This window comes from Triticum urartu, chromosome 1A (assembly GCF_056163025.1).
Source record: "Triticum urartu cultivar PI428250 chromosome 1A, HENAU_Tu73, whole genome shotgun sequence".
Lineage (NCBI taxonomy): Eukaryota > Viridiplantae > Streptophyta > Magnoliopsida > Poales > Poaceae > Triticum > Triticum urartu.
In genome coordinates this window covers 41,778,041-41,790,727 of record NC_141873.1, presented here as the reverse complement: position 1 = coordinate 41,790,727, position 12,687 = coordinate 41,778,041, and the positions used below count along the sequence as shown (strand labels likewise).

Below are 12,687 nucleotides of genomic sequence, written 5' to 3'. Positions count from 1 at the left end.
AGTTATGTATGTTGGTAACCGAATGTTGTTCGGAGTTCTAGATAAGATCACGGACATGACGAGGAACTCCGGAATGGTCCGGAGATAAAGTTTGATATATGGGATAATAGTGTTTGGTCTCCGGAAGGGTTCCGGAATTCACAGAAGGGATTCCGGATGTTTCCCGAAATGTTTGGATACGAGAACACTTTATTTGGGCCAAAGGGGAAAGCCCACAAGGTTTTTAGAAAGCGCAAAAGAAAGTTTTGCGGAATACAGGGGCCAGACGCCAGGGTCCCTGGCGTCTGGGTCTAGACGCCGGAAACCCTGGCGTCTGGCCCTGGAGTCCGAGAAGGACTCTTGCCTTTCAAGTGAAACCGACTTTGTGGAGACTTCTACTCCAAGTTTCGACCCCAAGGCTTAACATATAAATAGAGGGGTAGGGCTAGCACCCAAGACATCAAGAAACACCAAGCCGTGTGCCGGCAACCCCATCCCCTCTAGTTTATCCTCCGTAATAGTTTTCGTAGTGCTTAGGTGAAGCCCTGCGAAGATTGTTCTTCACCAACACCGTCACCACGCCGTCATGCTGCCGGTACTCATCTACTATTTCGCCCATCTTGCTGGATCAAGAAGGCGAGGACGCCATCGAGCTGAACGTGTGCTGAACGCGGAGGTGCCGTACATTCGGTACTTGAGCGGGACGGATCGTGAAGGTGTACGACTACATCAACCGCGTTGATAAACGCTTCCGCTTTCGGTCTACGAGGGTACGTAGACATACTCTCCCCTCTCGTTGCTATGCATCACCATGATCTTGCGTGTGCGTAAGATTTTTTTTGAAATTACTACGTTTCCCAACACCCGCCTTCACCAACGCTCTTCACCGCTCTGCATCCGTTCCACAATGTAGGGCATATAGATTTTTTGTTCAAAAGTCAAACTAACCGAACCGTGACAGAGTATATAGATAAAATTTATTTATATTTACAATACCAAACATATATAATATGTAAATATATCCCGTGATGTGTCTAATTATATGCTTGGTATTTTAAATGTAGTTATTTTTCCCTGTAAACTTGGTCAAAGTTTGACTTTTGAAAAACATCTGGACACTAGATTATAATGGAGGGAGTACATAACACGAGTGATTGCCCCCGTCGGGTCAGCTCAACTTTGAAAAATATATAAATGCAACAGAATAAAGCAAGCTGCAATAACATGTTTTCCACTGCCATGTGAATGCAATAGAATAAAACAAGTTGTACAGAGTGGCACTCTCCACCACATTGTACACGAGTGATTGCCTCCGTCAGAAACAAGCTGAGTAGACATGTTATAACCATGTCTGAATTTGACCCTTTTTTATTTTCCAAAAAAAGAGAGAGTGCAAGGGTATTGTCTGCAGTGACAGACTTCCCTGCCCATTTCCGAATTTGACCATTTTTTCATTTCCAAAAAAAAAGTAAATTTGTTGTCCACAATGGTTGCTTTATTGAAGTCAAAGTCTGCACATGGCATCAGCCGGCAAGAACGACAAGCTAGATACTTTGGGAGTAGATGCCAAAGGATGGGCGTATGAGCTAGGTTGGGATAATGGAGCCATGCTTTGGGGTTTGCGTTGGAAGACCAATGCGCCATTTGTCATCCAGGGCCACAGGGTGCCCATGTGACAACAATCATATAACTATATTTAGATACATGTGCATAATGCTATCGCCCCTGATCTAACTGACCGACATGGATGGATACATCCTACCTTCCGGAAAGATGGTTTGTCTGGCCAGTTGTATAAATAAAACAAGTATATATGCATAACTCTTTTTCTTCTATTGTCAGCTAAAGAGGGAAATCGCTTCCGATTTCCATCATCCCAACTAACTTTTGCTTAAGCAAATAGAGTAATTATTAAGAAGCGATTACGTGTGGCTACCGAAAGTCAATTAAATCTCGACTTCTCCTCAGACACGCACAAATTGTCTCACTTCAGAAGAAAGCTAATTACTCTATTTAGTTGTATCTTCATATTGCTTTTAGTTGTCGGTGTATAAGGTGGAAAATAGGTTCTTTAAATAAAAATCCGATCGGTTTACTGCAACGATCATGTTATTTTTCTATCTTAATATAAGACATGCAGCTCTCCTGCATGCATGGTTTAAGAAAAGTATATAAGGTGGAAAATAGGTTTTAAATTAGTTTCTCTTGTATTTTTATTTTAATCTCAATTTTTTTTATTAGACTCAGTTTATCTTAGTGTTGTTTTATCAGTTTATTCTTAGTCAATGCTCTAGACCGGTTAAAAAATGCTCTAGACCTAATAACCGATCCTTCAATTAGTATTAGAGCAACGTTCCTTTGTTGAGGCTTCCTTGTCAGGTCTCCTTGCAATAATTTTACCAACTATGAAGAGTATGAACTCTAGAGAGGGTAACCACTAGAAAACACATGATTTGTTTTCCTCTAATGCATGAACTTTTAAAGAACATGAACATTTTTGGAATATACGAATATTTTTTGTATATTTTCTCCGAAGTGAGGAGCAGCCAGTTTTTCCAAATGGTTTTTTTATTTTCTTTGGGGGCTAACATCCGTGCATGGTGAAGCAAGAGCCAGTTTTCTCAGGAGTGAGATGAATTGCGCTGGAGCACTATCCTTGCACGTTATTTGTACACTTCACGATTAAAGGCGGAGCGAAGGTGCTCTTCTATTTTGATCGCATTCCACAAGCCTACATGGCATAATGTGTACTCGCATTTACGAAGATGAATTCTGATATAATTACACAAACTGGCGCAACACAAACAAAGCCAAAAAACGGAGAGCACAGAAGCGGCAGGTGGATCAACCGAGATTAAAGAGCTCTCGGTCCAGTGACACCCAGGCGAACCCAACATAGTCGTCTTCATTTTGAGTGAAATATAACCTTCGATTTAATTATACAAGATGTACAGTAAATGGTATTAACAACAACGGTATATCTCGTCAACACACACTTGCAATTCCTTGTGCGCCTCATCACAGACGTAGCACACACCTGAGGGACTTGCCTTCCTCGAGCAGCCGGAAAGCCTCATTGATCTCCGAGAATGGCATCTCATGGGTTATGAAGCCATCAAAGTTTATCTTCACCTCCTGTAAAGAAAACAGTCATTGCCGTTTAGTAAATTATAAATGTTGTTATTCATTTTAATTTTTAGTTTATTGACATGTATTGTGAGCAAACAATGAAGAAAACAGTGATTACCCCCTGCATGCACTGGTCGACGAGGAGGGGAAGCTGCGACTTGCCCTTGAAGTCACCAAAGGTGCACCCGGTGATCCGACGGCCATCAAAGAGCTCCATGGGATGGAGCGGCATCATCCGGGGCGTCGGATGGATCCCCAGCACCACAGTCAGTCCCCAACCCTAGATTCACACGATTTATGAGGTTGATGAGCCTAATTGCTTGAAAACTGTCCAGCCAATGACATCAGCAGCCAATGTGTTCCCCTCAGAAAAAGAGGGAAACACTTTGTGTCCCCATACTGGATTAACAAAATAAAATTCTCCAGAAAAAGATAAATAAAATGAAATTGCTCTTCAGAAAAGCTTCTTTTTGACAGTTGCTCTTCAGAAAAGTTGATTGCGAAGGAAGGGGGAAATGCGTACGTCGTGTGTGGAAACGAAGGCCTCTCGAAGCACATCAACGTTGCCACTGCACTCGAAGCTGTAGTCGACGCCCCCATCCGTCAACTCCCTGATCACCTCGTGGACGGGCTTGCCGCACGCCTTCGAGTTGATGAAATCCGTGATGCCCATCTCTTTGCCTGCAATGTACACGTAACACAATCAAGATTGGCAGTGCCCACGGCCATGGAGAGGAAAGCGACGCCCATGGTTTGATCTGAGTAGAAGTGTTTCCCGTTGTAGATTCACGTTGCCATTTTGCCATTGTCCGTGACTCACTGGACACGCATAAAAGTACGACAGATGACAGGCCTCTATATTACCTCCCTTGTAGACAAGGCGTTTATTGGAAAGGGACATTTTTAATTACATGATGGAAAATGACATTGAGCAAGAACACGACATGGCCGAACGCGCACCTTTGGCAAACTTTTCAGGGTTGATGTCCACGCCGATGATCCGAGATGCCCCTCTTATTCTTGCTCCTTCGCCAACCTAAAGTAAAAGAGATTATTGAAAATATTCCGGCATTTTGTTTTGAAAAAGTTCATCACCAGTTCATTGCAACTTTTATTATTGTGTTGTGCTAGCAGAAAAAAATGTTCATAAGTTCTTTTCTGCGTGATGATCACAGGTCCTTAATTGACTAACCGCAAGACCAACAGCACCAAGTCCGAATATTGCTACGGTGGAGCCCTTGGACACGTTTGCAGTGTTCCATGCAGCTCCCACTCCTGAAATCGAAAATAAAACTGCGTTACATAAAAAATTGCTATACTAATTGCCAATATTAAATCCGTAGACAACAACAACAACAACAACAACAACAACAACAATAATAATAATAATAATAAACATTAATATGCAAAGAAATATTTGTACGCAGTTTCAGAGAAATTCGTGTGTCCACAACATTTGTATTCCAGAAGTGATGATACTGAAACATTTTGAACTCAGATGTTTCTTTCATTCTAGAGAAGTCCTCACAAGGTTACCGGGCATAGCAGGCACCTTCGAAACTGATGTGCACGACAGTGACTCCCTGTCAATACCAATTTATATTTTTTTTGAAAAATCTTTTGCTATCGACGGTGGGAGTGATAGTGACCGAAGTCAACATTCTAACCATCTCTTGAGCTTCAGTCTGCCAAATCGCCATGCCGTTTTCCAAATTAAAATCCAAAAAGGGTGACCTAGTTGATAAGCCCGTGCCATGTCCACTTGCATGCCGGTTTTGTTCTCATACAATCATCCATGTTAAATAATTCAGGTCGATTGATTGATCGAGTATAATTATTGATTAATCAAACTAAGAGAACAAGAGCATCAACTGGACGCAATTAATAATTTGAAGCAAAAAAATTTACCTGTGGAGATGCCACAGCTGAGGAGGCACATCTTCTCCAGCGGGGCGGCGGGGTTGATCTTGACGGCGCAGGCGGCGTCGAGCACGGTGTACTCGGCGAAGGTGGAGGTGTTGAGGAAGTGATAGACCGGCACTGTGTCACCGGAGGTGTTCACCACGGAGAACCTCGTCCCGTTGTCGGAAACCATGGTGCTCTTGAAAGCGTCCACACGGTAGGTCCCGCACAGGTTGGTCGCGCTGGAGTGGCAGTAGGCGCACGTCCCGCACTCCCCGTTGAAGATAGGCACGACGTGATCTCCTGGCGCGAGGTCCTCCACGCCTTCTCCGACGCTCTCCACCACTCTGCAGATAACACGAGGGGATGTCGCCGTCAGCTCAACTTTCAAAATATAGAAGTGCAGTAGAATGTCACAAGATGTATTTGACATGTTTTATAGACCCTGGTTAGTTGAACTTTGAGAAATACTCCGTATATAAGTGCAATAGAATGGTATATCTAGGATCAGTTATTGCAGCGGACACATAGCCCATCAAAACCATTGTTTTATTTCTGAAGTCAAAGTCTGCGCATGCATGTGATGCCAAGGGATGGGCGTATGAGCTAGGCTGGGGTGATGGAGCCATGCTTTGGAAGGCCCAACGCTCCGTTTGTCATCGACCGCCGCAGGGTGTCCATGTGACAACAACCATATAATAACCATATTTAAAGATGCATACAAAATGCTATCGCCTCTCATCTGTCTGACCTGCATGGATAGATACATACAGTATATCCTACCTTCCATCCACAAAGATGTTTCTTGTCTGACCAGTTGTGCATTAAACACCTATATATGCATAACCTTTTTTTTCCCATTCTCGGGCTAAGAGGAAACACTTTTCCGGTTTCTACTGCCGTGTAAAAATAGTCTGTAAAAAATAGTCTGTCAAAATAGTCTGACAGTGAGTACTGCACCCGGCCTGCCTTCTGAGTACTGCACCAGAACTGTGTCTTCTGCTTAAGCGAACGTACGGAGTGATTAAGAAGCGATTGCGTGTGGCTAGAAAAAGTCAGTTGAACCTTGACTTCTCCGCCCTAGATAAGCACAAATTTTCTCACTTCAGAAGAAAGCTAATTGCCACGTGGCACATGTCCTAAGCTATCTCGAAATAAACAATGAATAAATAAATAAAATAGCTAATCACAAAGTCCCTTGACATCTCATCTCAACTGTACGAGCTAGCTATATTCGGCTCAAAACTGTACGAGCTATACATGTCAACACATAGCCCATCGGCCTCGAGAATAATTGTGAAGAAGTAGTAGCATGGGAAGGACAAAAATCAAAGAGGAAATTGGAAATTAAGGGTGGGAAACGATTGCTTACCCGGCTGCCTCGTGTCCAAAGATGCGAGGGAACCTGCGTTGACGCTCGTTCTGCGTCGTCAAAGCACGCAGGAGATGTGGTCAGATGCCCACAGATCGATCAAAGAATATGGCAAAGGAGATGCGGTCAGAATCAGATGCTCAGACGCCCACAGATCGATCAATGGATAAAGGAAAGAAGAAATCAAAGCATGGTTAGCTACCTCTCCTCTCCAGAAGCTGAGGTCCGTGTGGCAGATGGAGGTGAAGAGGACCTTGACGCGCACCTCCATGCGCGCCGGCGGCGCCACCTCCACCTCCTGCATCACCAGCGGCTCGCCGGGACCCCACGCCACCGCCGCTGTTTGCAACACATCCAACCGGGGTTATTCAGATAATCCATGGCGCCGGCGCGGCCGGTGCATAGATGAGAAGAGGAAAATGGCCGGGAGGAGGAGGAATTATCAAGATCGGGGAGAACCTTTGCACTTGATGGGCTTTCCCTTGGTGCTGCCGCCATTGGAGTACCCATTGGTTGCCATGGTGTGAGCTTCTCTGTTTTCTTTCTTTGTTTTCTATCAAAGCTAGGGGAAGTGGAAGTTCTTCTTCCCAGTTAGCAAAGGCAGCGTATTTGATGCAGCTGGCAGCGTGCTTATATAGAACGAGTCGGTGTTGATGGCCTGTCTGCCATGTGCCATCCCTCCTAGGCTTCGACCTGACAGGTGGGCCCCCTGGAATATCTTCCCAAAATACCCCTGGAATTGAGCGGTGTTCAAGGGCGAGAACCACATGTTCGTTCTCCGGTGTATTTCTTTTTTGAGGCTCTGCTCTCACCTCGCTTGACTCTGTGCTGAGGGTTAAGAAGCAGGGCACAGTCGTTCGTCCAGGAATGGCCGCATCTCCTATTTGGTGCATGTAGCGCAAATTAATGCGTTACTCGTATGGGCCGGCCCATATAAGATCGCCCACTATGTATATCGGTTATGGAAGCTGAGAGAAGCTTCTGGTCCGGTTTTTCCTTCCTCAGTCCTGTTTTGGGAACCGTTCAGCCTTGTTTTCTCAGAAAATTCTTTCCTATGTTTTTTGACCAGCTTTTATTTGGTTTTCTCGTTTTTCCTGTTTTAGTTTTTAGTTTTAGTTTTCTCTTTTCCTTTCCCTTTTTGATTTTTGGTCTTTTCTTCAAATTCTTGATTTTCCAGAAAATTATAATATGTTTTTACAATTTGTGCAGTTCTTAAATTCCTTACCTTTTTTGTAACATTTTGAAAAACATTCAAATGCACAAGCTTTTTTTCAATGTCCACCGAGTGCTTTCAGATTTGTGATATTTTTAAAACATTATGAAATTTTTCCAAATTAGCAAACTCCTTTCAAATTCATGAACTTTTTTCAAATTCGTGTATTCTTTTTCAAATTCATGAAGTTTTTTAAATTATTGAACATGTCCAAATTTGTGGAGAAATTTGATTTTTGTCTATTTCAAATATGACCGAAGAAAACCGATGGCTTTTTCCTAAAATAGCAAACCAGCAAGCAAAAGACGAGCTGAAAAAAACAATGTGTAAATGTATAGACCCAACCGAGCGATTAGCAATCGAGCGAGCGATGTTGAGCGAGTAGCAATCGAGCCAGTACTTTACTCGGCCAAGGCCCACGCGAAGAGCCCCTATGTGCACTGTTGTCCCAACTAGCGCATAAGGGGGGGGGGGGGGGGGTGCTATTATGCCTCATTTAATGAAGGGCGGTAGCCAGTAAATCCTATCAGCCACATTCTACGGCAGATTGTCGTAGGCTCGCACAGGTTTAGCGATGCACCGAGCGACCTGGCCGGCCCAATTATCAATAAATAACATGCTACAGTATTGGACGGTTTTGGGAACGTTCTAGTAGGTTCCAGCTGGGTTTTCTAGTTTTACAAACCTTCTAGAAGTTAAGGAAAGGCTCCTAAACCGGTTTATGTCTTTTTCAATTTTAATTTTTTCCTATTTCATTTTTGCTTTCCTATCCTTCTTTCATTTTTTCTTTTTCGTTTTCTTCCTTTATCGTGTTTTTCTTTTCTTTTCTTTGTTTCTTTTTCTCTTTTCTTTCCTTTTCCGAATTAATCTTTACTTTTCAACAAATGCTCGGAAATTTTAAAAAATGTTCGCGTTTCTATTTTTCGTTCATTTTTTCTAAAATGTTCACGTTTCCAAATTTTTGTTCAAAATTCAAACAGAATTAGAATTTTGAAAATTGTTTGCTACTTTACCAAAAATGTTCAAAATATCAAAAAAGTTTAGAGTTTCAGTTTCTAAAAAATTTCACATTTTAATTTTTGTTTATGAATTCAGATAATGTTCGGGAATTTCAAAAGATGTTCCCACTTTTAAAATTTGTTCGCAAATTTAAAATTTATTTGCAAATTCTAGATAAACTCCAGGAATTTCAAAAAATGCTTGACTTGAAATTTTGTTCACAAATTTTAAAAATGTTTGGGAATTGCACTTTCCAAATTGTTCAAAAAATATCATGCCTTCAAAATTTGTTCGTGAATTGAAAAAGTGTTCGGGTAATTTCAAAAAAAATGTTCACCTTTGAATATTTGTTGACAAAGTTAAAAATTGTTCGGGAAATTTACTTTCCAAATTGTTCAAAGAAAATCATGTTTTCAAAATGTGTTCGTGAATTCAAAAATTGTTCAAGGAATTTCAAAAAATGTTAGTAATGATGGTGGCTAGCGACGTTCATTGGTAGCAAGAGGTTCTCGGTTCGATCGCTCACATAGACTTGTGTTTATGGGAATTTTTCTATGTGATGTTTTAAGTTTTTCCGCTGTTGTTTACCTCTTTAAACATCGCGCTGCCAATATCACATGAGAACTTGTGTTTCTCAATGGCTATTGGTTTGCATACTGTGTAACCGACCTCGAGGTCGCGTGTTCGAATCCTAGCGCCAGCCCCTCCTTTTTCTGCGTTGTTTCACGTCGCTAACACTGTACGTCTGTGACAACCCGTGTCACTGCAAATGGGCCGGTCTAGCTGAGTCGCCCTGTGCGAACCACCGACTTGTTGCAGCAACGAATAGAAGGTCCCATGGTAACCAGCCTCGCTTGCACGCGCTATAGCCGGCCGAATAAGGAACCGTGTCCGTCGTGCCGACATCATGATGGGCCATGATGAAGTCACACATTTTTTTCTGATCCTTTTTATGTACATTTTAAATGAATATATAAAAACACTTAAATTTACTTTAAAATAATAAAACCATGATTTTGAAAATTGTTAACATGGTATAAAAATTGTTAGTGCAATTTAAAAATGTCAGTGACAATGAAACAATGACCCTGCGTTACAGAAAGATGTGTGTGTTTATTTTCTGAAAATTGTGTATAAAATGTAAGAAAATGGTTTGCATAGTATTAAAATATTTTGTATGATTAACAAAATGTACGTGACATTTTAAAGAAATGTTCCTGTGTTTAAAAAAAGGCTAACATTTATGAAAATGTTTGTAAAAAAAATATTAGCGTAGTTTTAGAAGGAAAAATTATTACCATACAAAAATGGTCACCATGTATTTGAAAAAATGTTGACCACATATTCATAGAAGTGCTCAAAACATATATTAAAAGCAACATTTACATCGTCTTGTGTATAAAAAAGTGCTTCATGTCGACGTCATGGAAACATAAATTTATTTAAAAATAAAAATAATGACTTTTAAAACGTTAAAACAGTATGCAAAATTGTTAGCACACCTAAAAATGTCGATAGCTTCCAAAACAAAGTTCATGACAACGAAAAATGTGTATACGATGTAAAACAATGTTTGCATAAAACAAAAAAAAATGTACGACTGAAATAATGTATGCGGTGTTTTAAAGATATATTCTCGTCTTTCAAAAAAATTGTGACATCTAAAAACAGTTCAATAGTTAAAAAAATTAATTAAAAAATGTTCAACATGTACTTGAAAAACTGTGGACCATGTATGACAAATAGAAATAGTGTTCAAAATATGTATTAAATGAAAATGTACATCATGTATTTGAATTTTTTAATGTCTATCAAAAAAAGATTCGTTTGTACACTAAAAAATATATTGCTGATGTCTACTACGCAACTTTATTCTTATAGACACGTGTTGGGCCTCCAAGCACAGAGTTTTGTAGGATAGTGCAATTTTCCCTCAAGTGAATGACCTAAGGTTTATCAGTCCGTGAGAGGTGTAGGATGAAGATGGTCTCTCTCAAACGACCCTGTAACCAAATACAAGAAATCTCTTGTGTCCACAACACACCCAATACAATGGCAAATTGTATAGATGCACTAGTTCGGCGAAGAGATGATGACAAAAGTGTAATATGGATAGTAGATATTGGTTTTTGTAATCTGAAATTATAAAAATAGCAAGGTAACTAATAGCAAACGGGCAAAAAAACGGTGTTGCAATGCTTAAAAACAAGGCCCAGGGTCCGTACTTTCGCTAGTGCAATCTCTCAACAATGGTAACATAGTTGGATCATATGGTTATCCCTCAAAGTGCAACGAAGAATTACTCCCGAGATCCGATTAGCGGAGAACAAAAGATAGAATTGTTTGTAGGGTACGAAGCCACCTCAAAGCTATTCTTTCCAATCGATCTATTCAAGAGTTCGTACTAAAATAACACAAATCTATTGTTTCCGTTCGATCTATCCTAGACTTCGTACTAGAATAACACCAAAGCACATATTCATAATACTCAATCCACATAAAGAACTACAAAGAGTGCCCCAAGATTTCTACCGGAGAAACAAGGACAAGAACGTGCATCAACCCCTATGCATAGATTACCCCAATATCACTGCCGGAATCCGCAAGTTGAGTGCCAAAACATACATCAAGTGTATCAATACGATACCCCATTGTCACCACGAGTATTCAATTGCAAGACATATATCAAGTGTTCTCAAATCCATAAAAGTATTCAATCCGATAACCATGAAATCTCAAAGGGAAAAACTCAATTCATCACAACAAGATAGAGAGGGGAAAACACCATATGATCCGACTATATTAACAAAGTTCGCGATACATCAAGATCGTGACATCTCAAGAACACGAGAGAGTGAGATTAAACATATAGCTACTAGCACAAACCCTCAACCTCGAGGGTGGACTACTCCCTCCTCATCGTGATGGCCACCGGAGATGATTCCCCCTCCGGCAGGGTGCTAGAACGGGTCTAGATTGGTTTCTGGTGGCTATGGAGCCCTGCGGCGGCGAAACTTCTGATCTAGGTTAACCCCGAAGGGTTTCGGAATATTTGTGAATTTATAGTGCAAAGAAGGGGTATGGGAGGCCACCGAGGTGGGCACAACCCACCTGGGCGCGCCAGGGGCCCCTAGCGTGCAATGGTGGGTTGTGCTCCCCTCGTGGCACCCCCTAGGTGCAGCTCTGGCCCATTGGGTTCCTTTTGGTCCAAAAAAATCTCCAAAAAGTTTCGCGGTGTTTGGACTCCGTTTGATATTGATTTTCTGTGATGTAAAAAACAAGCAAAAAACAGCAACTGGCACTAGGCACTGGGTCAATAGGTTAGTCCCAAAAAATGATATAAAGTTGCTATAAAATGATTGTAAAACATCTAAGAATGATAATATATTGGCATGAATACTTCATAAATTATAGATACGTTGGAGACGTATCAGCATCCCCAAGCTTAATTCCTACTCGTCCTCGAGTAGGTAAATTATAAAAGAAATAATTTATGAAGTGTGAGTGCTAGCAAACTGCAAAAGTTTGATCAATGATAATTTCAATCACTCTTCCTAGCATCATAACAACAATTCTTTCTTATGAAACTTCTCATGTTATAGTGGCAACCAATTCACATGTTAAGGTTCAAACAATGAATTCTCTTGAAACTCAACAACCTATGTTCTTAGTCACCAAGCAATTGCAATTCAACTTATTCAATAGAGTTTAAGTAAGAGGTCCACATACTCAACCATCATATGGTCTTCAATGATTGCTAACGCTCACCTTGTACACATGAGCAAACGTTTCAACCGGACACATAGAAAGATAGGGGCTTATAATTTCGCCTCCCAACGTATTCACCTCAAGGGTAATGTCAACAATAATAACTCATGCTACCCATATTCATCTGGACATATGTGCCTAGATCTTTCCTCACCACATGATGCTTACCAAAAGAGAAAATAAAAAGGAATAGAGAGGAATACTTTGACTTTTTGCATAAAAGTAAATACTGAAAAGTAAAAGATATGCCCTTCGCAGAGGGAAGCAGAGGTTGCCATGCGCTTATTTGTTTGTATGCTCAATCCCTTAGTGTAAAAGAACGTCA

General features: G+C 40.9%; 1 protein-coding gene across 1 annotated transcript; it reads right to left on the bottom strand.

The window, feature by feature from the left end:
* Positions 1-2,865: 2,865 nt before the first annotated feature.
* On the bottom strand, positions 2,866-6,999 carry LOC125544884 (alcohol dehydrogenase-like 4). Its single transcript, XM_048708670.2, has 9 exons — positions 6,842-6,999; positions 6,585-6,721; positions 6,383-6,432; positions 5,017-5,357; positions 4,301-4,383; positions 4,069-4,144; positions 3,632-3,789; positions 3,227-3,388; positions 2,866-3,114 (listed from the first exon to the last, which is right to left on the bottom strand). The coding sequence occupies exons 1-9, from the start codon at positions 6,900-6,902 to the stop codon at positions 2,998-3,000; spliced, it is 1,185 nt and encodes a 394-aa protein (XP_048564627.1). The 5' UTR covers positions 6,903-6,999; the 3' UTR covers positions 2,866-2,997.
* Positions 7,000-12,687: the final 5,688 nt, after the last annotated feature.

What these genes read in the sequence shown, in the direction of transcription:
- LOC125544884 (XM_048708670.2), bottom strand. Translation starts at nt 6,902, where the DNA reads ATGGCAACCAATGGGTACTCCAATGGCGGCAGCACCAAGGGAAAGCCC. An exon ending in TTGGTGCTGTTGGTCTTGCG is followed by an intron (nt 4,145 to 4,300) that starts GTTAGTCAATTA and finishes CTTTTACTTTAG; the next exon opens with GTTGGCGAAGGAGCAAGAAT. An exon ending in CCTTCGTTTCCACACACGAC is followed by an intron (nt 3,389 to 3,631) that starts GTACGCATTTCC and finishes GTGTGAATCTAG; the next exon opens with GGTTGGGGACTGACTGTGGT.